The 22,130-nt window shown below is 44.7% G+C and overlaps 1 protein-coding gene across 3 annotated transcripts in view; it reads right to left on the bottom strand.

Annotated features, from left to right (window-relative positions):
- The window catches only part of LOC143360890 (protein pangolin, isoforms A/H/I/S), a 364,982-nt gene extending 347,110 nt beyond the window's left edge, over window positions 1-17,872 (bottom strand). For all 3 annotated transcript variants that reach the window (XM_076800063.1, XM_076800064.1, XM_076800066.1), the window contains exons 1-2: window positions 17,295-17,872; window positions 17,023-17,101 (exon numbers count right to left, since the gene is read on the bottom strand). In XM_076800063.1, coding sequence (XP_076656178.1) covers window positions 17,023-17,101; window positions 17,295-17,444 — 229 coding nt within the window. In that variant the 5' untranslated portion in view covers window positions 17,445-17,872. The remainder of the gene's footprint in view (window positions 1-17,022; window positions 17,102-17,294) is intronic.
- Window positions 17,873-22,130: the final 4,258 nt, after the last annotated feature.

Below are 22,130 nucleotides of genomic sequence, written 5' to 3'. Positions count from 1 at the left end.
CAAGGATTAAACAAGTACGGCAGAGGATCCAGATCTTCCCAGATCTCGCTACCAGGTCACATACGAAGGTTAGGGCTAGATCGGCGGCAAATCCCTTCGGAAACCAGGAAAATCACGTCCCTACGTGACCCGATGGTCAAAGATCGGACCCTCCGCGAGAAGATTGATCAGCCACGATACCGTACGGCGGCTAGCCGACGTATGAGCGTATCCGAGAGCTTATCTTGTTATCGGCGTTGATCGGATCACGCGATTACCGTCGCGCGTCTGGGGATTATCGTCGGGGCGAAGCATTGGCAAAGCGTTAGGTCTTGTCTAGCACGGGTTTTCTAGCGATTCGACACCGATCTTCTTGCGTGAAACCGGCGCGTGGATCCTCATGCGCTCCTACGGAATGTTTGTCCACGGCGCGCGTATCGTCGCGCGTTATCAACGGCCGCGAATGTTCAACATGTTTGTCGACGCACTCCGAGGGAACGCGAGATAACTCTGTTGACCGATTCATGGCCGATAGGCGAAAACGTGCACCGCGCGAACCTAACTGCGACTGCACGATCTTGCTGCTCTTCGTTTTCGAGCGGGACGACGACGATGCTGTCGGGGAAAGACGAGCGGAATCTGAGGGATGAGCGGGAACAGGGGATTTGAAAATTTGAGTATATTTCAAGAAATTTTAAATTTCGAACATTTCCTATTTTAACAGGTTGGCTGCCATGTCAGCCATATGTGGCTGACGGAATTATTTGTCCAGGTTTTGAAATGAATTTTTACGTTGATCTATTGATTGTACCACATTTGGTTAGGATCTGTAAAACGCAAGAAAGTTGGAGGTCTACTAAATATCATATATTTAATTTTTTCAATTTTTATTTCATTAAATAACATACTTTGATTGTATGGAATTTTTGAGGTTCCTAGTTTGGCAGTCAGAGTGTTGAACAATTTTAAATTTCCAGAAAATTTCAAAAAAGTTTAGTAATGTTTTTCGAGTTCTGGAGCTTGGAAAATGGTAACTACAGGGTCTACTCTATATATGTCCTAAAAGCCTAACAGATAAAAGTCCCAGAGGTAGTGGGGATAATTCTGCGACGTTTATCGTCGATGCCTTGGCGACAGATATCGAGTAAACACTGTACTTCCATTTTATGGAACTGCAGTCAGACTTTTAGACAATTTCGACGACTTCAAAATTTCAAATTTTGCAAGGCTCTGTCGGCTTGAAAAGTGGTAACAATTTTTGTTTTATAGAACTGCGAGAAATCAAATTCCTAAACGATTTGAACCATTTCAATGCCCCAAACTTTGGAGAGCGTGTGATCTGAAAGATGAGCTAAATCTGAGAGATGTGCAGAAACAAGGAGATTTGAAAATTTGAATCGAGAGGAGACAAATGGTCCCCAAGTGCTACAAAATTCTCTTAAATTTTGGAGAGTTCTGAAAAATGGTAACTACAGTGTCTACTCTATATTTGTCGCAAAATCCTAGCCGATAAAAATCCCAGAGCTTTCCTCACTGCTTTGGGCCAAGAAGCTAGAGACGAGGCCACTGGGGTAGTGGGGATAATTCCGTGACGGTTATCGTCCAAGCCTTGGCGACATATATCGTGTAAAGGCTGTATTTCCGTTTTATGGAACTGCTGTCAGACTTTTAGACGACTTCAAAGTTCCAAATTGTGCAAGGCGTTGTGGGCTTGGAAAGTGGTAACAATTTTTGTTTTCTAGAGTTGCGAGAAGTCAAATTTCTAAACGATTTGGACCATTTCAATGCCCTAAACTTTGGAGAGCGTTATGATCTCTAAGATAAGCTAAATCTGAAAGATGAGCTAAAATTTGGAGATGAGCAGAAACAGGAAGATTTTCAAATTTGAGTCGAAAGGAGACAAATGGCCCCCAAGTGCTACAAAAGTCCCGTAAATTTTTGAGAGTTCTGAAAAATGGTAACTACAGTGCCTACTCTATATTTGTCGCAAAATCCTAGCCGATAAAAATCCCAGAGCTTTCCTCACTGCCTTGGGCCAAGAAGGCCACCTGGGTAGTGGGGATAATTCCGCGACGTTTATCGTCCAGACCTTGGCGACACATATCGCGTAAACACTGTACTTCAAAGTTCCAAGTTCTGCAAATTGTCGTGCTCTGAGAGGACAATCGTCGCCATCCATTCTAAAGAGCCGCGAGTCGCAACAACTTCTGCATCATGCAACTGCGAGTTTCCAGCCGATTTCGACCGCAGTGCGGTCCACGATCGGCAGACCCACGTCGAAACGAATGATTCGAAATGCATAAGCAACGCGTTCGAATGGCATTCGCAGGAGATTCGAAAAGGCGTGTTTTACCCGCGTTCGAACGGAGCGTTCACGTTCGATTCGACGGGCAACGTTCACCGGGTCCGGGCGTTATAAACAATTCTAAAAGTCACCGTAGAAACCTACAAACGCCATACGTTTCGAGGAAACGACGGCTATCGTCGAACGAAAATAGATCGTAAACGCCAGCACGAGAGCACCGAAATTCGGTGTCAATAAATTCAATTTATGCTCGGCTATAAAATTTCGAAAATCCCCGATCTCTCGCGAGAGAACCCGAGCATGACCGCAAACACGCCGTGGCAAAAGCAAACATATTTCCTGGCGGAGGCTGTCTCCACCGTTCGAGAGGTTTTCGTGTATTCCTCTCCGTACCCCTCGCCCCCCTCCTCCTCCCCCTCCCTCCTCCTCTGGACAGTTCTCGTATTCTTTTCTAGGAACGCGCCCGTTTTACAGAGGAAATTTGTTTAACCGTTTCTAAAGGAAGGCGCAAGCACCACCGCGGGGTGTAGTTGGTTTGCCCGGAGACCCTATGGGGGATACACGGGATGGGGGATGGGGGATGGAGGAGATGGGGGCCAGGGTTGGGGCCCTCTTCTTGGGCAACCTCTTCGAATGCAAGAAGTCCGGCAGGTAGGCTCGTTAGCGAGCAGGTAGGTAGGTAGAGGCGAGTCAGGGTAGGTGTATAATGCTGACTGTAGTCGGTGTGTCTGTATTCATGTACCGGGTGTTCCCACAATTCCCGTGAAACCTTCAGCGGACACTTTCGTTTACTCTCTCTCCATCTCTCTATCTCTATTTGCCTGATATTTATTTTATCCTGATCCCGTTTAACGCGTTCCTCGTAAACGTCCTCCTCGTCGACGCATCCAACCGATTTCCTTAGACTATTTATCTACGGAATTAGAGTGTTTCCTTGCATTCTAGCTACATTCCAAGCGTACCGAAAATTAGCATATATTCGATTGATTCATTGTATAGTCTAATCCAAATATTTTTTTTAATATTAAATGGGCTTTGCAGACTCGGAAGAAAACTATACAAATATTTCAACACTTGCCGTACCGGCAATTTCGCACAACGCTGTATGAAAAAGTATACAATGTGGCAGTAATTGTGCAAAAGCTTGTTTAAAAAGACGATGCACTTACAAAGATGCATACAGTCTTTTTTTTAAATAATTGAATGGGCCCTCGAATGAGTATTCGAGGCTTCCATTCAATAACTTGACCGCAGTATAAGGGGGTCTATAGTCCTTTTAAAATCGAAGATCAATGGTTCACAAGAAATAAAGAAATTCCTGAGTGGAATGGACAATTACGGTGAATTCTCGATATATGTCAACAACACGGGTCTTGCGTCGTGCGTCGTCCAGGAGACATGCTCGAGCCGTGTTGAGTTTACACTCCTCGGCGTCCGAGTAGTGGGGATGATTCTGCGACATTTATTACCGAGGCCTTGGCGACATATATCGAGAAATCAGTGTATTCTACTCGCACGAAGATGCTCAATCCATTTAAAATACATACAGGCCAGTTCCTCCGGCAGATAAACCCTAACACACCGCGTTCCGGCCAATGACGTCAGAAATGGCGAGACAAAGGGGCCATTCTAAAACGTTTGAGAACAAGAAACGTGCACGGAGGACGGTCAAGATCCATAACGGTCTATTTGCCATAAATTGGGCCTGCTTCTTCCGGCGGACTATCGAACACAGTTTTTCCGTGACGGCGGCAAAAAATGGCGGCGCGTGCGCGTTAATTTCGAGAAATTTCGCCGACGCGAGCGCGCAATGCGGCTGGAAAAAGGGTTCGAAAAATGTGGCAACGAGTCTATTTCGACGTGTTCCCGGTATCCTCGTTAAATCGTCGACCTACCGGCGGGAGGGGTGAAGGGTTCAGGACGATATAGGGTCGACGAGCAATAACCGGCGTCTGGTCGACATCGCGCCGGAAGTAGCCGGGCGTCGTTGCTATCTATATCCCCGAGTATTACACAGCGACACCCGGTATACGATGCAGAGCGTAAGAAATGGGTGGGTTAACTCCGCGAGAGAAGGCGAAGAGTAAGACGAGAAAAGGAAGCGGGTCTGAAAGGGCGAGAGCGAGATTCGAGGCGAAGGAACGAGGAACGAGCGAGAAGAGCGGACCGGGGAACCAGGAGGAACGAGGGAGAGAGAGAGAGAGAGAAAGGAGACAAGGCGTGAAGAGGAGGGTAGGAGAGAGAGAGGAGAGAAGGGAAGAGAGAGCGAGAGGGAACGATAGAAGAACTCGCTTGGGTGCCATGTGCATTGGTGAGCGGATACACACTGTAAGGTTCGGAGGGAGGAAGGTATTCGGGCAAGTTCAGGGTGATGCAGCTCTCTTCCCCTCCCTCGCCCCTCGCATTCTCCTCTCTCGCTCTATCTTTTTCCGTTGTCCGTCTCTTTCGCTAATTTTCTATCGCGCGCACACGCTCGTGTTCGCTCCTCGTCCACCTCCTCGCTAACCCACTCTCAATTTCTATTCTCCTTCTCTCGCCCGCTAACCAACTCTTCTATCAATTCCTCTCCGTCCCCTTTCCACGGACGTGCACCGTCGTCTCTCTCTCTCTCTCTCTCGTCTCGTTTCCTCGCGCGTTCAGAGTGTAGCGTATAGTGTAGCCTATAGTGTATGTGTCGACCCGAACCTCTGCCTCCTTGCCCTTTCCGCTTCTCCCGACACGACACGGCTCGGTTCAGCTCTCGGGCTCCTCTCTCGCCCGGTATCAGAGCTGCTCATTTCGTTTCGTTTCGTTTCGTTTCGTTTTTCGTCTCCGAGGATAAGCCTACGGTATGCTCGAGGCGATCTAGGCGCCCAACCGCCTACACGCGAACTCGTCAATTACTTCGCACAACGAGACACATCGTTTATGGCTCTCCCCTCGGTCCTACGTTCCCTCCTTTACGGTCCTCGTTCCTTCTAATCCCCCACCACCAACCCTATATCCCCCTGCCCCTCCTCTCTCTCTCTCTCTGTCTCTCTCTCTTGTCATTACGTTTTCTCTCTCTATTTCCCTTGATCCTCCTCTTTACAACGGCCAAGGCCAAAATTGAATTTTTTCTTAAATTTTGTACACATCGATAGGCCCCCAAATATTCGAAAATCCAAAATTACAGACATTTTCAACCAGGCCTTGCGAGGACACATCGCTCCGAAGACCAAATTCAGAAATTCGAAGTGAAAACCAATATTATTATTAACACGTTCACGGATAGTAAAAATTTCAGTGAGCTGCAAAAATCGACAATTTTTCTTGAAACTAGTGGTACTATCCGAAATCTGATTAGACATAAACAATAATAATAAGTTAACTGTCATTAGTAATGACAGTTGGTCATTACTTTGAAATGTATATTAATTACAAAAACTTAAGGTTGTATAAAATTTGGATGCTATAGCATTCATGTCATTTTGCATCACTATGAAAATGAATGCTATAGCATTCACGTCCGCGAACGTGTTAATAGATAATAATTGTTTTAAGAACTCAATAAAACATTTGAGGTCTAATGCGAGGCAGAAAAAATCATTTGACGAGTTTAAGTAGAGTGTTATATTATTTTTAACTTTTTAAATATTTATTTTATACCAGCTTGTTGCAGTTCAGGTAGGAAGTTTTTATTTTGTATAAAAATCCGCAGTCCGCTCATTATAGAGCATGAAATAAGAAATTTCATGAACCGGAAATTTCAAGTGCAACAACCTGCGACTTTTTAGTTTGCACTTTCAAGGAACTGATGCCTGAAATAGTAGAGCTGTATGATTTTCAGTTATTGTTTTGAGCATTTCTTTATTCGTCAAAATTTTTTTATGATCTGGCAAGAAAATGTACCGAATAAAAATTGAAGAGTCGACTGCAAATTTCAAGATAAATTTTTCCTTTCTATGGAAAATGGAGGCTACCTCGATTTTTGAAAGGTTAATGTATATTTTGAAGAATATTCTTAGCTCGAGTCCAATGGCAAATTTCAAGATTTTGGGTCTGCAAATTTCAAGATAAATTTTCTTTTTTTTATAGGAAATGGAGGATACCTCGATTTTTGAAACGTTAATATATGTATATTTTTAATAATATTCTTAGTTAGAGTCGAATTGCAAATTTCAAGATTTTAGCTCTACAAATTTCAAAATAAATTTTTTCTTTCTTATAGAAAATGGCGGGCACCTCAATTTTTGAAACGTTAATATATATTTTTAATAAGCCAGAGTCGAATGGCAAATTTCAAGATTTTGGCTCTGCAAATTTTAAGATAAATTGTTTCTTTTTATGGGAAAAGGAGGATACCTCGATTTTTGATAGGTTAATATATATTTTTACTAATATTCTTAGCTTGAGTCGAATGAAAAATTTCAAGATTTTGGCTCTGCAAATTTTAAGATAAATTGTTTCTTTCGATGGGAAAAGGAGGATACCTCGATTTTTGAAACGTTAATATATATATTTTTAATAATATTCTTAGCTCGAGTCGAATGGAAAATTTCAAAATTTTGGTTCTGCAAATTCTAAGATCAATTTTTCCTTTCTATACAAAATGGAGGACACCTCGATTTTGGAAACGTTAATAAACATCTGTAATAACATTCTTAGCTGGAGTCGAATGGCCAACTATGGTAGAACCTTAAACGTTGAGATAACGCTAGAATAATTTTCGCCAGGAAAAAAAGAACGGGTTTTCCACAGGCCAGTGTGCGTCGTCGACGCGACCGGGTTGCATAGGATATTTGCGGCGAGGTGCAATCCGGAGGCGGAGGCACTTTCCAAGTAGCGACAAAGTGTATATCAGGCCGGCGAGCAAGCTTTTGCCAGCTCGGCTGCTACCAGAGGATTGCGAGGGATACACGAGAGCACGGAAAATCTCGTGTGCTCCCGAGAGCTCGAGCTTCCGGAAAACGAGCGACCCACTTGCGAATGCGTCCCGACGCGATACGCCGCCGCGCGTTTTCGAACTTAATTCTTCTTTCCTTTTTTTTTTTTTTTTTGTTTCAAGCCCGAACACAACACGCCCGTCCCCGCGCTGAAATTGCGCGCGAAATTTCCGGCGAACACGCGCGGATGCTGCTGTTAAAAATCTCATTTAGCGAACTTCGACGAGCAGCGAACCCCCGCGAAAGTCTGCGTTAATCCGCGCTGCTGTACCCGCGGCGTTCATTATTTACACGGTTTCCCTCGGATTATGCGAGTCTTGCGAGAACGTTGCATCCTCGAGCTACGCTATTCGCTGTCGAAGTCGATCAACATCGAACCTGTAACTAGTAGACCCATTTTGTGCGTTTAATTTCAAACGGTGGAGGAACAGTAACTAATTTTTATTTCTCAATTGTTAGTATTTATAGATTCGAGACGATTTATCCAGAAAGTTAGATTTCAAAAATTAATTATTGAGAAAATATTGCCCGTGGGCACAGCTGCGGCCAAACCTACGGGCAACTGACCTAGCGGAGTGGGGGAAGACGTAGCACAGCCATAATTAGCCACGGAGCTGTGACCAGTGTCGCCAGATCAAGACTTGTCCCCCCACTCTAATTTCCCCTTCTACCGCGCTATTTTCCACATTTCTAAGCATACTCCGGCACTGGCAGAGGGAGAGGGTAACTTTTTCCACTCGATTCGTGCTCCCTCCCCTCATCTGGTGACACTGGCTGTGACAAATACACGCAACCTTGCCCGTAAGGGCGTGGCTTCGTGCCCGAAGGGGCGTGGCTTCGTGCCCGCCGGTCTGTGTATGCCAAATCCGCGTAATTTTCAATCTTTGAAAATTGTTAAAGGCAGAGAAACAATTCCTAAGTGGCTCCCGCGTCTTGGAACCGGTGCAGACAATTTTTATTTTGCATAAAGATCCGTCATTGAGTAATTCAGTTGCTCTCATTATACGGACTCTTACGGACTCTTAACTCGGAGAATATTAACCACAATCGTTTCCAAGTAAGAATCAGAAAATACAAAGTTCGAGGGAATCGTATTTTGTTGCTTACGAAACAATGCACGACTGATAAATTACGAAGTTGTACGTAGGCATTGAGGCTAATGGTTTCTTTTCTAGTGCCAGAGCGAGCTTCGAGAAACACGACAGAAGGAATCGCTAAGCATATGCTTAGAACTGGCGGAAGTTTACCCGGTCATGTAATTCTCTAATATTTATTTTACTGGTGTCGTCAATGCAGATAACACAGACCGCGGAATTTTCTCTCGATCTTTCGTAATCCTAAAGAAGATACTTGACGACGATTTTCTCACGGTACGCTCTGATTTCGAACGTTCTGTGAAGCCTCGATCTAAGCCCAATTCTCGGGTCCGTTCTGTGACATAGATCGCGTAGGGCTACTGGTTTCTTGTGACCGCGTCGACCGCAAAAAAAAAACACAGCGCGTGTAAACACGGACTGGGGCAGCTCCTCGAGTGATGACCATCGAGTATTTCCCCCAGTGGACTAAGATCGTGTAGCTCCGTTCGGCTCAGATCAAGACATGCGCTTGGACCCATCGTTGCGTCAAACCTGGCATGTCCGATAATTATCAGTGGTTTGTTAGACCCCTGTGCCGAGAGCGCAACGAACCAAGCTAATCTGGCGAATCTGAGTGACTGCGGAAAAGTATAATAATTGGAAACGTTTGTCAAGTCAGTGGCTCGAGGCGGCCAGTCACGAGAATTCCCGGAAACATATTTTCAGGAGACTATGCGCGTCCACGAAGCAGACAATTTGCACATATAATTGAACTGCGGATTTTTATGGAAACCAAAAAAAAAGAAAAAGAAAAAGAATCTTTCAACAAAAAAGAAAATGCTAAATTTCTGTAAAATAAAAATGATCTGCATCAGTTACAAAGAACAAGAGTCAGTACAGGAGAAATTTCCAACATTTTTTGTTACGCAGAATGAAAACGATTTGCACCAATTACGACAAACAGCAGTCAGAACAATTAACAAGAAAATTTAGACACGGCAGTAAATATATAACTCGAGAGTTATTTTAATTTATCTCCTGCTTGAAGCTGCATAAGGTCCGCGGTCTGCCGATGGCTTTCTAGAACCGCGCAAGTATCACCGCCATTATGGCGAACGGAGATCATTTTAATACCCCGTCAGAATTCTAGAAATTATCTGGAAGCTCTCGCGGCGCACACGGGAGTGTTCGATAATGACGCGAAAACATTGCTCCCATTGGGATTCTAAGAAACACGAAATTTACGAGGATCGAGGGGCGTCGTCGAGCTCTCGTTTGTGTGCAATAATAATTTCTCCGAGGGCACGGTTTACCGTGTCGATAGCCGCGCATCGCCGAAAGACGCAATTTCGGGCGCGTTCGTGTATTTTGAAATTACTTTGCCAGCGAGGAGCACGCACTGTCACGACGCCCGAGAGAGAGAGAGAGAGAGAGCACGTTCTTCTTTGCATTTTCTGCTATTATACCGATACATCGTTAGTGCACCTTCGGTGCGGAACACGCAATGCTGCTAAATTATGGCCCGAAAATTTCGACCCTCGCGAAACGGGCGTACTTACAAAGAAGAACTTGCCGAATATTTATGCCGGAGACGACTCCAACGAAACATTCTCGGAAATGTGCGAACTTAGGCCGTGATATTTTAAACAAATGTGCACTATTCAAACTGGGAATCACCTTGTATTCCCTGGAAACTGTGACCAATTTTAAGATGCGGAGAATTTAGTACCGGGGTCATTTCTGACCCACGCCGATGTTGCAGTTTTCTCTCGATATTAGACTCGGGACCGGCCTTCGCCGTATTTCGGATGAAGAAAAATTTCTCTGAAATGTGCACTATTCAAAGTGGGAATCACCTTGTATTCCCTGGAAACTGTGACCAATTTTAAGGTGTGGAGAATTTTAATACCCGGGTCATTTCTGACCCACGCCTATGTTCCATTTTCCTCTCGATATAAGACTCGGGACCGGCCTTCGCCGTATTTTGGATGAAGGAGAAAAAATCCTCTGGAATGTGCACTATTCAAAGTGGGAATCATCTTACATTCCCTGAAAACTGTGACCAATTTTAAGAAGCAGCGAATTTCAATACCCGGGTCATTTCTGACCCACGCCGATGCTCCACTTTCCTCTCGATATAAGACTCGGGACCGGCCTTCGCCGTATTTTGGATGAAGGAGAAAAAATCCTCTGGAATGTGCACTATTCAAAGTGGGAATCATCTTACATTCCCTGAAAACTGTGACCAATTTTAAGAAGCAGCGAATTTCAATACCCGGGTCATTTCTGACCCACGCCGATGCTCCACTTTCCTCTCGATATAAGACTCGGGACCGGCCTTCGCCGTATTTTGGATGAAGGAGAAAAAATCCTCTGGAATGTGCACTATTCAAAGCGAAAATCATCTTACATTCCCTGAAAACTGTGACCAATTTTAAGAAGCAGCGAATTTCAATACCCGGGTCATTTCTGACCCACGCCGATGCTCCACTTTCCTCTCGATATAAGGCTCGGGACCGGCCTTCGCCGTGTTTCGGAAGAAGAAGAAAAAGCGGGGATTTTCTTTTCTTTCGAAATGACGTCATTAATATCGAATAAAATTGTTAGTTCGAAAAACTTCTTGAAACTTGCGTCCAAGCTCGAGACTCGCAATTTCTTTAGAGATTATTAGAGAGTTTTGCGGGACTGTTTTAATCGACCAGCAACGATTTGTGCGAGTTGCCGGTTTTAATTGAAAGGACATCGGGTTAGAAAGGAGATGACTATTACGGGGAAGAGCGGAGTGTTTCGTCGAAAAACTTCTTGAAACTTGCGTCCAAGCTCGAGACTCGAAATTTCTGTAGAGATTATTAGAGAGTTTTGCGGGACTGTTTTAATCGACCAGCAACGATTTGTGCGAGTTGCCGGTTTTAATTGAAAGGACATCGGGTTAGAAAGGAGATGACTATTACGGGGAAGAGCGGAGTGTTTCGCCGAACAATCGTCGGGGAAATAATGCTAGGTACTAACGAGGTGTAGCGCGGTATATGGCTGTCTAATGAATGGAAAAAAGGTCCATCGGAGGTATCACGCGCGCCATTCAGGATACTGCTAGCCGGGAAACTAGTTTCAGTCTGCATAAAAAAAGGGTCCAGTGAAGTAATTGATGCCAAGATTAATCCCACCTCCAGCCTCCTCTAGCCTTCCTCGAAGCACCATAATTAACCACTTAAGCGATTACGACGGATCCCGACGTAATATTTTGTACGCTCCCTCCCTCCCCCCTACCTTTCCCCTCCATCATGCTCTCTCTCTCTCTCTCTCTCTCTCTCTCTCTCCCTCTCTCTCTCTCTCTCTCTCGCGTTTACCCTCCCACGACGGCGAGTGCAACGAATTCTGATCCGCGCGCGTTATTTGCGCGTAATTGTACGTCACAGAAAGTGATTTTCGCGTGGCGGGCCGGCTACCGTCCGGGACAAGACAAATTACAATAATTTAACACTCCGCGGTTTCGTTTACGCTTTTATGGAACGTGACAATGTACGCGGCCGCCGTTTAACGTAACATATGGTTTTCCTAAAATACATCGTCGGGAATCACTTAGGCCGCGGCGCAATTTGTTGCGCTCGAAGACGGATGATCTTCCTTTTCGACCGCGTGACGCTCGAACATGCTCGATGCACCTCTTTCGCAGCAATTTATGATCGAGGAGGCTACAATGTTGCGGAAACAGCGACAAACGTGTCGTCGAACAAACGGTTCCGAATATATTCGAGGAACGTATTGGTGGAAAATTATTAACAAAACCGAGACCGCGCTGCGAGTCTGACAAACAATTTCTTGCGCTAACCGATGAGGCGACTGCGTCCAAGCGCAGCGTTGATTCTGCCATAAGTAACTGCTATCTTTTTTGTTCCGCTCCTAGTTCTTGTAAAACATTACATCAATATTGTGGTCCTTATTTGAAAATATTCAGAAAATAAGTTCCCTAGCAATCGTGTATGTGTAAAATGCTTGGAAAGTAGAAAAAGTTTTGATGCTGTGAAAGGATCGCTGACAAAAATTTACGGGTCCAGAATGACCCGTCGACAGCCGTCAGTTTCCGATTGAAATACCCAATCTCTTCAAAATCTTCAAACTTTATTATCCGACCTAGGACCATAGTAGAATCCAGCATAGGTACAGTATGTGCTCAGGAACGGTGATCTGGTGGCCTCAACTGACGTCACAAGATAATCCAAAATGGTGGATAGTGCACGAGACGGACCACGTGTTACGGTAGAAGCGTAATACGTTACGTATGTACGTTACAATTTAACTCTTTTCCACGTTATAATTGACAAAATGGGTTATTTAAAATGATAAAAGTAAAGTGAAATTGACCGAGTAATAAAATATTTGTACAGAATGAGATGAGACTCCCCTTTCCCCTCAAACACTGCAACTTCTCAACAGACTATAGCACTTTGCCCGCAAGCGTCATCTGGCAGATGATCTAATCTCGGAACAGGGCTTGTTATCTGAACCCTGGTCTAAAAGTATAGTCCACGGTTTCCGACAGTCGTTATCTCGGTCCGAACCGCCAGAAAAATTATTATTGAATCGAATGTTAACCCTCTGCGCTCGAAGCTGTTTTAACACTAACCCTACCGAGCCTTAAAAGTGACATGGTGTCTTATGAAAATGGCGAGATTGAATTTATTTGGATTTTGAGCGGTTCGTATTATAATACATGCTCTGCTAAATATATTCAATCATTTCCCACGAAAGCATCTTTATAATTCCAGTAATGGTAAGATCAAAATCTGGAACCGGTCATTTTGACCGGCGGTGGTAGGTGGTAGTGTTAAAAACATTTCTCCTGGCCTAGAATATTTCGCATAATTTATTTCCTTCTATGCATATGACGTCTATTAACACTTTGCCAAACTAGAAACCTCCAAAACTCCATAAAATCAAAGTAAGTTATTTAACCCTTAAATGCATGAGTGGGGTCTGCAAAGGACCCCAGCGTTGGATTTTGTGTTAACATTTTTTGCCGCGCCATTTGTGAACTGAGAGTTCAACTATTTGCTCCTGTCAATATTTAGGTTATGTTTAATGTGTTTACAGAAATAAATTGTTGCTGTAATCAAAGTTAGCAAGGAATTAGATAAGTGGGGTCTCCTCAATGGACCCCATGTATGCATTCATGTTCCTAATATTTAGTTTACCTATGCACTTAAGGGTTAATGAAATAAAAATTGAAAAAATTAAATGTATGACATTGAGTAGTCCTCCAAGTTTGTCGTGTTTTACAGATCCTAATCAAATTTGGTACAACGAATATATTAACGTAAAAATTCATTTAAAAACCTGGACAAACAATTCCGTCGCCCATATATGGATGGCATGGCAGTCAACGTGTTAAACAAACACTGAAATTTTTACGAATTTCTTAGACACCAGTGTAAAAATTGTTTTAAATGATAATGTAGCAATTTTTAGAGGCCATTCGAGTGATAATGGTTAACCCTGTGGTTTGCGTCAGTCGAAGATCAATCAAGGGGGAGGGGAGGAGTTTTTGATTCATCGTTGGAGTATGTACTCCTCCGAGCACGTAGATCGTGCGTTTCAAGTGAAAATCGTCGGCGTAACAGTCCGTAACTTGTTAAAGTGTTTTGGCAACACGGTGACAGCGTGTTCGCCGGCACGACATCGATTTGTCAGTGACAAAGTCGGCAACGGGGAGAGGAAGAAGCGGCCGGCGCGGCGGATCCGGAGTGTTTCATTGTATAGCCCCGTCGCTAACGAGTTACAATTTGTTTCAAACCTGTCGCGAGAATAATGGCGTTCCGTAAACTTCGGTCAATTTCCCTCGGCAAATTGGAATTAACTTTCACCCGCGGTTTCTCGCCGAAAACCCTTTTCGCTTTTAACCGCGCCAATTCGATTTTCCTCTCGCCCGCGCCATTACTTTTCCATTCTTTCGGCTGTTTTTCCTCCTCCTCCTCCTCCTCCCCCCCCCCGTTCGAATAAACGACCGTGGCGAGTCACGATGAATTTTGAAAATGTTTCCCGACGCTACAAAAGCGGAAACACGTCGGTCCGGGAATTTTTAATCGAGTTCGCATTAAAATTCCGAAAAGAAACATTATCCCGCCGGGAACCGAAATCCACCGGATTTGAAACTGTCCCTTGAATTAATTAAATGATTCGCGTCCCCTGAATTGCGACGCAAAATTGAAACTGAATTTTTACCGACCACCGTTGACTTTCGAGGTTCGAAATGCCTAGACGTTCGAACCTCGCCGAAAATAAAGAAACGTGAAACTTTCGAAAGCTTGTCGGGGGGGAAGAAAAAAATGGAACAGAAAGGACCGTTGTAGTTCGAACGCCAATAAAACGGCTTCGAAATTTTTGTGAGCGATACATCGGGGAGCCAAGCATTTTATTGCCGTTTCCGCGAACCCGAGCGTCGCCATATTTGGAAGCGACAGAAAGAAACGGTATTGTGTGCCTTTGTAAAAGCAGAAGCGGGGCCACCACAGTGGCGCCTAGTTTTCTTTGAAAATACCTTCGAACTGCGCCCCGATGCGATATTTCCCGGAAATCGAAAACACTGTTGCATTTTTTTAAACCTCTGTTGGCGCGGCCCACGGAACGCGTCCGTGCGATTCGACTACAATTTAATGAATGAAAATTCTCGCCGGGAGCAACAATTCGCGCGTCAACTTAAACAGTGGACTTTCATTTAGTTAGTTGCGCGGTGAACTATTGAGTCCTTCCGGCAACTTCACTGCAAATACCGCATTCTTCACCTAATGATATAGTTGCTAATGTTTGTACATTTTTGTAAACGAAGCGGACGAAATTACTGTACTTTGTATTAAAATAATGCAAAATGGTTCGCCGGTTGTACGGATAGGTTCGAACGATTATGCGACAAGATTGCAACACCGTTTCTGCGACCCGCGCTAAAAATGCAATTAAATTCGAACGAATTGCAATATAAAATCACGGAACTCTTCCCGGTTAACACTTTCTGGCGGCAAAAATATTATGCCGGTAACAAGGTAACGCCGTCGGAACAAGAGAACAACGAGGGGGATAAAAAAACTATACGAGAGCGGAATTTTATCGATGTTCCATCGCGAAATTCCAATTACTCGTCGCAACACGGGTAGAATAATTGTCGCCGCGATAAATGGGCGTGTGTTTAACGAGAGTCGAACAACCGGAAGCTGCAGCCGGCGCTGCGTTTTCGACGGGAGCCCGAGACGAAATCGGAATCGACAAAAACGCGGGAAAACCGTTGTTTTCTAAAGAGAGATACGGTGCAACAAACGATAACGCGATGCCGATAATCTTATTCACGGTGTGCGTGCGTGTGTGTCGGTGTGCGACATCATTGATCGCGGGGAAGGGAAAACGTTTTGGAACGACGGTGAATCGAACCCGACGCGACCCGTCTAAATTATCATTAGGACATAAAAGCGATTTGCCATGAGTAGATTATGTTACAAGATCATAAGATAACCGCCTACAATGACGTTAATTTATATGAATCAGAGCTGGCCTCTGCGACGAGCATACGATATCATAACACGTTATCAGATTTCATAGCCGAGCCAAACGATAAACGGCCGACGGCAGATATATGTACGTTTGACGACTTTTCTGATCTCGTTATCGGCGATACCATCGACTATCTGCTATCGCGATTTTCCGCGGACTTCTTTGCCAAGCGTGTGCAAAAAATTCCCGATTTTATGCAACGAACACCGTTACAGACGCGGGCCACGATACTGCCGAACTTCTGGTACAATTATCAATTTAGTTTTATTTGTTTGCACTTCTGATTGGTCTGCCAACTACGAATTGCATATTTATATTGAAGAATACATTTCGTGGCCAATGCTACCCGAACGCTATTCTACAGTTTTCCGAATGTTAAAGCTGTGAGAATACATTTGTGAATATGTGTACGGAGGTGTTCAATTATTTCCTAATTTCATATCTAATACCACCCCCCAGTACAATTATCGAAATTATAAAGAAGGTTCTATGAGAAATGAATCAGTAAATGTCTTCATTGCAGAAGATCCAGAAAACTACAGCGATTTTTATTACGTGAACCCGACTCAGTCGTCTCTAGGACTTTTGGATCTTCGCATGTGCTAAAAATGACGCCTTTCTGAACGCAATGTGCAATAACCTGGCTCACAGATCAACCCGTCAACATGTAATTTCATAAAAATCCGTGAGCGTTTCAAGTGCATACGTATGCCTACGAGTTCATTGACGACTAGATTCAGTCGTCTCTGGGACTTTTGGATCTTCGCATGTGCTAAAAATGACGCCTTTCTGAACGCAATGTGCAATAACCTGGCTCACAAATTAACCCGTCAACATGTAATTTCATAAAAATCCGTGAGCGTTTCAAGTGCATACGTATGCCCACGAGTTCATTGACGACTAGATTCAGTCGTCTCTGGGACTTTTGGATCTTCGCATGTGCTAAAAATGACGCCTTTCTGAACGCAATGTGCAATAACCTGGCTCACAGATCAACCCGTCAACATGTAATTTCATAAAAATCCGTGAGCGTTTCAAGTGCACACGTATGCCTACGAGTTCATTGACGACTACACGTTTCCGAATGAACCACGCACGCACGCACGCACGCAGTCTCCGGCGTGTTCCGGAAGTCATCAGCATCGATGACGCGCAACGACCCTGTCGGTCCCCGATTAGAACAAGGCTTACAATAGAGGGGAAAAAAGATAGTGGTACTCACCGAAAACGGGGCTGAGATCGGATCTCGTGGATGTCTTGCCTGTCGTCGCATAAGTTCCACCGGCGAGCGAGCCCTTTTCCTGCAACACACATGCACGCACTTAATGGCGACGTCCTTAGGCTGTCACACGGAAGACGTAGAGAAGCCTCGGTCGGATAAAGGAAGACGTTGATTGGTCGCGTGTAGGCGACGCTAGGCGTTCGCAAAACTCGTACGACCAGATTGGCGGGTAAACAAACAATGTTGCATGGGAGGGGGGGTTGGAGACGCACCTCGGACTCCGTGAGGTCGATGAGGGAGCTTTTCTCCTCCGTGAGATTTTCGGAGGACCTCTTCTCGTCCTCGCCCTCATCCTTGAAGACCTTGACCTCGTCCTCGCTGCCGAGATCGTCGCCGCCGCCGCTGCTGCTCACGTGCGGCATTATTGCTGGCCGAGCGACGGCCACCGTCTTCCTCTCTGTTCTCTCGTTGTCCGCTGATTTAACGCGAGAGGTGTGTCCGCCGGACTAACGAGAGGTTAGGCGGCCGGGGCCGGCCGACGCGGGAAATTCGAATGCCGGTCCCCGGATCCGCGACCGGCCGCGAGACTATTGCCACCGTTTCGTCAACGGACCGTGACAAAGAGTATAGAACGACGACGACGTGTTTCGCGTCGACTACCGCAAAGAAGGATAGAGATAGAGCGATCCGTCGGACCCCGCGAATGCTATGCTACCACCGTCAGAAAAGACACACCAGTGGCAGTGGGCCCTTTTCTGTCTCACTGATTCAGCCGCACAGACAATATTTCTCGGCGATCGAACGAAACACAGAGCAAATTATACAAATGGTTCACCGTCACTGTCACTTTTCTGCCTTCGCACTGATACCGTCGCCACCGTCGTCGTTTTGACAGAGGAGATTATAAGGCAACACACTTCCGGAAGGGGGGACGGGGGTCGACGACGACGACACAAGAACGTTGCACCGGACGAGGAACGCGCGCGCGAGACAACGAATAAAATGCACCACCAGTCAAAACACAACGGGGAACGGACGCGACGCGTTTCGACGAGACGACCAGCTTTCGAACACGGGGCCGCGTCGCGTTTCGTGCCTCGTATACTCTGACCGAAACCGTAATCTCGCCGAAGATACGAGAGGACCGCGTGGGAAGGCCGACGCGCGAGAAGGATAGGTGTGTGCGTTCACGGCCAATAGGAACGAGAGGGCAACAACAAGGAGGTGATGTCGTGGAACGTGATGCGGTCGTAGCGTGCGGCGAAAATCGCGAGTATCCCGTGAGTCGCGCGATCTCGTTTTCTGTTTTCGTTTCTTATTGCGTGCACCATCTGCGCGCCACGGTATCCGCACGATGGTAGGCCACACACGGTCGTTTTGGGCAGCGCGCACGATAATGCGGCTTCTATGTTATATATCCCTTGTGTGTGTGTGTGTTTTCTTTTCGTGTTGTGTGCGTGTATGTGTATGTGTGTCTGTGTCGTGTGAGATGTGTAATGTGTTAATGGACGAGATGTATTAATGGGGATTACACGCGCGACAAGTACCGCACCCCGACAACGGTGACGACGTTGTTGTTTGTCGGTTGTTGATGTTGACGGTGCACGCGCCGGACGGCCATCGTGCCCGTGATAAGGTCCCGAGGTGCGTGTTTCCGTCTATCACACCGACTCCGATGGCTCGATGTGCTCTGTCTGGATGCTCGGTGCCGACTGCCGGCCACAGAGAGCTCGGGCGGGCGGCTCTCCCACGCGCCGACCAATCAGCGCGCCGTATTCGCCGGCGATGCTTCCCTCGTAGACGCGGCACCTCACCCCCCGCGAGGCCGAGGCCGGCCAGTCATGGCAGGCAAGGCGGCGAGATACGACGACGCCCGAGCTCCGACGACCCTGCCCGAACCTCTTAGCCTCGTCTCCGTCGTTGGCTCAGACTTCCTCGTCGCCTCGCAGATACTACACCGACAGTGCTACCGCGCCACCGCCATCCTCGCCACCACCGCCATCCTCACCGCCACTGTCAACTCTCTCGCCGCTACCACCGGCAACCCCTATCCTCGCAGTCACGCACATCGCTACCGCCGACGCTACCTAATATCGCATCACACACCCCGCAACCGATGCACCTTCCTGGCCCCGATTTCCTACCGATCCTACAGACCCGTTACCTTTCCTGCCCCGTGCTCAATTTCTATGTCTATGTACACACTCAGTCCCATAAGTATTCGTACGCTCTTAACCCATTAGCGCCCATTGTACTCGCATGAGTACAGGATAACAAGATTGTATTTGTTTGCTTCTAGCGCCATCTGAGATTGACTAGATGTTTTGACCATCGTTTGCAAGTACTCGCTAAACACGTGGAAAGCTGTATTACTAATGGTTATCTCTTTTTTACCGACCATAAACGAGATATTAGCACTTATTTTGATTCTGCAGTCCGGTATGTTGATATCCGTTCAGTACAGTGTAGGAACGATAGTCATATGAGGGTGAGATGGGCATGCATTAAGTTTAAGGTTACGTTGTGTACTGAAAGAGACTGTTTCGTCCAACACCATTCATAAGCCCATTGTACTCGATTGAGCATATATATGTGTGTGCATATATATCGCTTCCTGTTACTTTTTTTTTCTATTACTGTCATATATGGATTTACTTCTAATAAATATCTAAGTACTGGTGTGTGTGTTTTATTAATTTTATTTTTAAAAAATTCTTGGGCGTTAGTGGGTTAAAAATCGCATAACTTTGTCAATATTGGACTACCTGAATTTTTTTGAGAACAATTGGATCACTATATAACGTGAGAAAAATTTTGTTACATAAATTGCAATTGGTCTAAAATGAGAAAATCCTAAAAGTTGTGTTGTGAAATTTAGAAAGTACGATTTGTAGATCTGTATGAATTATACATGTTCTGAGAATTTCATCAAAATCGGTCAACGCTGTAATGAGCTGCAGATGTTCCAAAACGATCACATAAGGGCGAAATTTCCTGAGAAGGCCAAAATTCTGCGACTTTCGCCCTTAAGTTTTCATCGTTATGTGTTTGTAGCTCAGTGCAATGTTGGCCGATTTAGATGGAATATTCGGAATATGTATAATTGATACAGATCTACAAATCCTACTTTCTAAATTTTCAATGTAAGTCCACATAAAAAAGTTGCAAAATACAACTTTTAGTACTTTCTCTGCAATTTCGACCAATTGCAATTTTAACCAAACATTTTTCTCACGTTATGTAGTGATCCAATTGTTCTAACTTCTCAAAAACATTCAAGTAGTATAGTCCAGTATTGACAAAGTTATGCGATTTTTAAGAGCGTACGAACATTAGTGGGAGTCATTGTACATACTAACGGGTTAAAGCATTATCTAACAGCGATTATTTCCTACGTTTTGAAAGTATACGGTACAAGCGCATGGTGGTTCCAAATGCAACAACAAGTCGAAAAGGGGAATACCATTTTTTGATGCCTCGTGTTCGAGGAAATCGAGGTTCGCGTGCTCTAGTATTTGCAAGTACAAACGGAAGGTCATGAAGCTCGATTTCGAGTTCAAGCTCGATTTTCTCGAAAACGTGGCGTCAAATGAGAAAACTTTATCCCATATTTTCGACTCCTTTTTTCATTGTAGAATCGCCCGCATTCACGATTGTACCATCAATACTTTCCTTTTGGTGCACCATATACTTTTGGAGAGTTAGAAAGGTTAGGTTACTAGTGGGTGGAATCGCGAAGGTAATACTGAGCGTTGCCTTTAACGTGTTTCCTAGGACTTATGATTAGCGCTACCATTGTGACTACCATTACCGCCCCTGCGATTAACATTGTTGCTCCTATTAGAAACGCTATCATTATCGTTCCCATTAGACATGCCCCTCCGACTAGAATTGTCAACCCTATTGCCAACGCTACTGCCAATCCTAACGTCAACGATATTATCGCCAATACTCCACAAGCTGTGCACCCTGTGAAGCATATTGTTGCTACCGCCACTGCCATAAAAAAACCTGTCGCTACCATTAACGCTGTCGTTACTGCCACCTCAACACCCGCCGCTACCGTGAACGCTATCGCCGCTGCCACCACAAAACTTGCCGCTACTACGACCCTGTTGCCACCACTAAACATGGCGCTACCATAATTCCACTGAAACTGTTGCTGCCTCGTGGTACAGGGGCTGGTGTTAACTGTAAAAATATTCCATCTTGTCAAATCATAACTACTTGCAAACAAAAAGCAACCTTATTGCTGCACTGCAGGTTTTTATGCAAAATAAAATTTGTCTACGTCAATTGTAAGAAATATGTGACAAAGAAAATTGTAATTTTTTTCTTCAATAATCTCAACGAGATGAAAACAGTACAGGCAAATTCTTAAATTCTTTTAATGTTTTCAATTCCATCCACTTATTGTTCTTAACTGAGCGAAGGCTTCCATTAAAGTCCACACTACTATTGTTTTGAGCAACGAGTCACTGATATTGACTGAGATTTTTATCGACAAATATAAATCGTATCTTTGTTGCAATTTGGTTGCTTTTTGTTCCAGTTTTATTTTGATAGATAGATGTACCTCTGTTGAGTTTAATTTGTTGTCCGCGAATCCGACGTGTCCCATCTTGAGGAGAAATTGCGATTATGCTCATCCTTATGTGCGAAACACGTCGTTATCAGTCACTGTGGAATAATCAACTAAACGAAGAAAATAAGAGAGGGCGAACCGTACAAGGTATGGCAACACGTGGAAGGGGAATTACAATGGTGTGTTCAGACACAAAATAAACATAGTACCCGTATTCGCGCGAAAACGTTTTAGATGTTGCGGATTCGAAAATCTGCGAATAATAACGAATTTTATAGTTTGTTGCGTTTGTGTAACATTTTATTCGAACAATCTGTTATAAAATAAAAGTAATCTTGCTTAAAGTAGATATTGTATTATCATAAGGTTTTTGCCACTGCATATTGATTTTTATGAAAGTACAATTGTTTTATGTACTAGTGTATTCGATATTACTGAATTTATTATTTTAAAGTAAATTTAGAAATGTGTATCTTTGAAAACGGATTAAAGTCATTGAAAATGGATACTCTTGAAACTGATA

This window comes from Halictus rubicundus, chromosome 14, assembly GCF_050948215.1.
Source record: "Halictus rubicundus isolate RS-2024b chromosome 14, iyHalRubi1_principal, whole genome shotgun sequence".
Classification (NCBI taxonomy): Eukaryota; Metazoa; Arthropoda; class Insecta; order Hymenoptera; family Halictidae; genus Halictus; species Halictus rubicundus.
The sequence above is the reverse complement of the archived record's forward strand: the minus strand, read 5'-3'. Positions and strand labels throughout refer to the sequence as shown.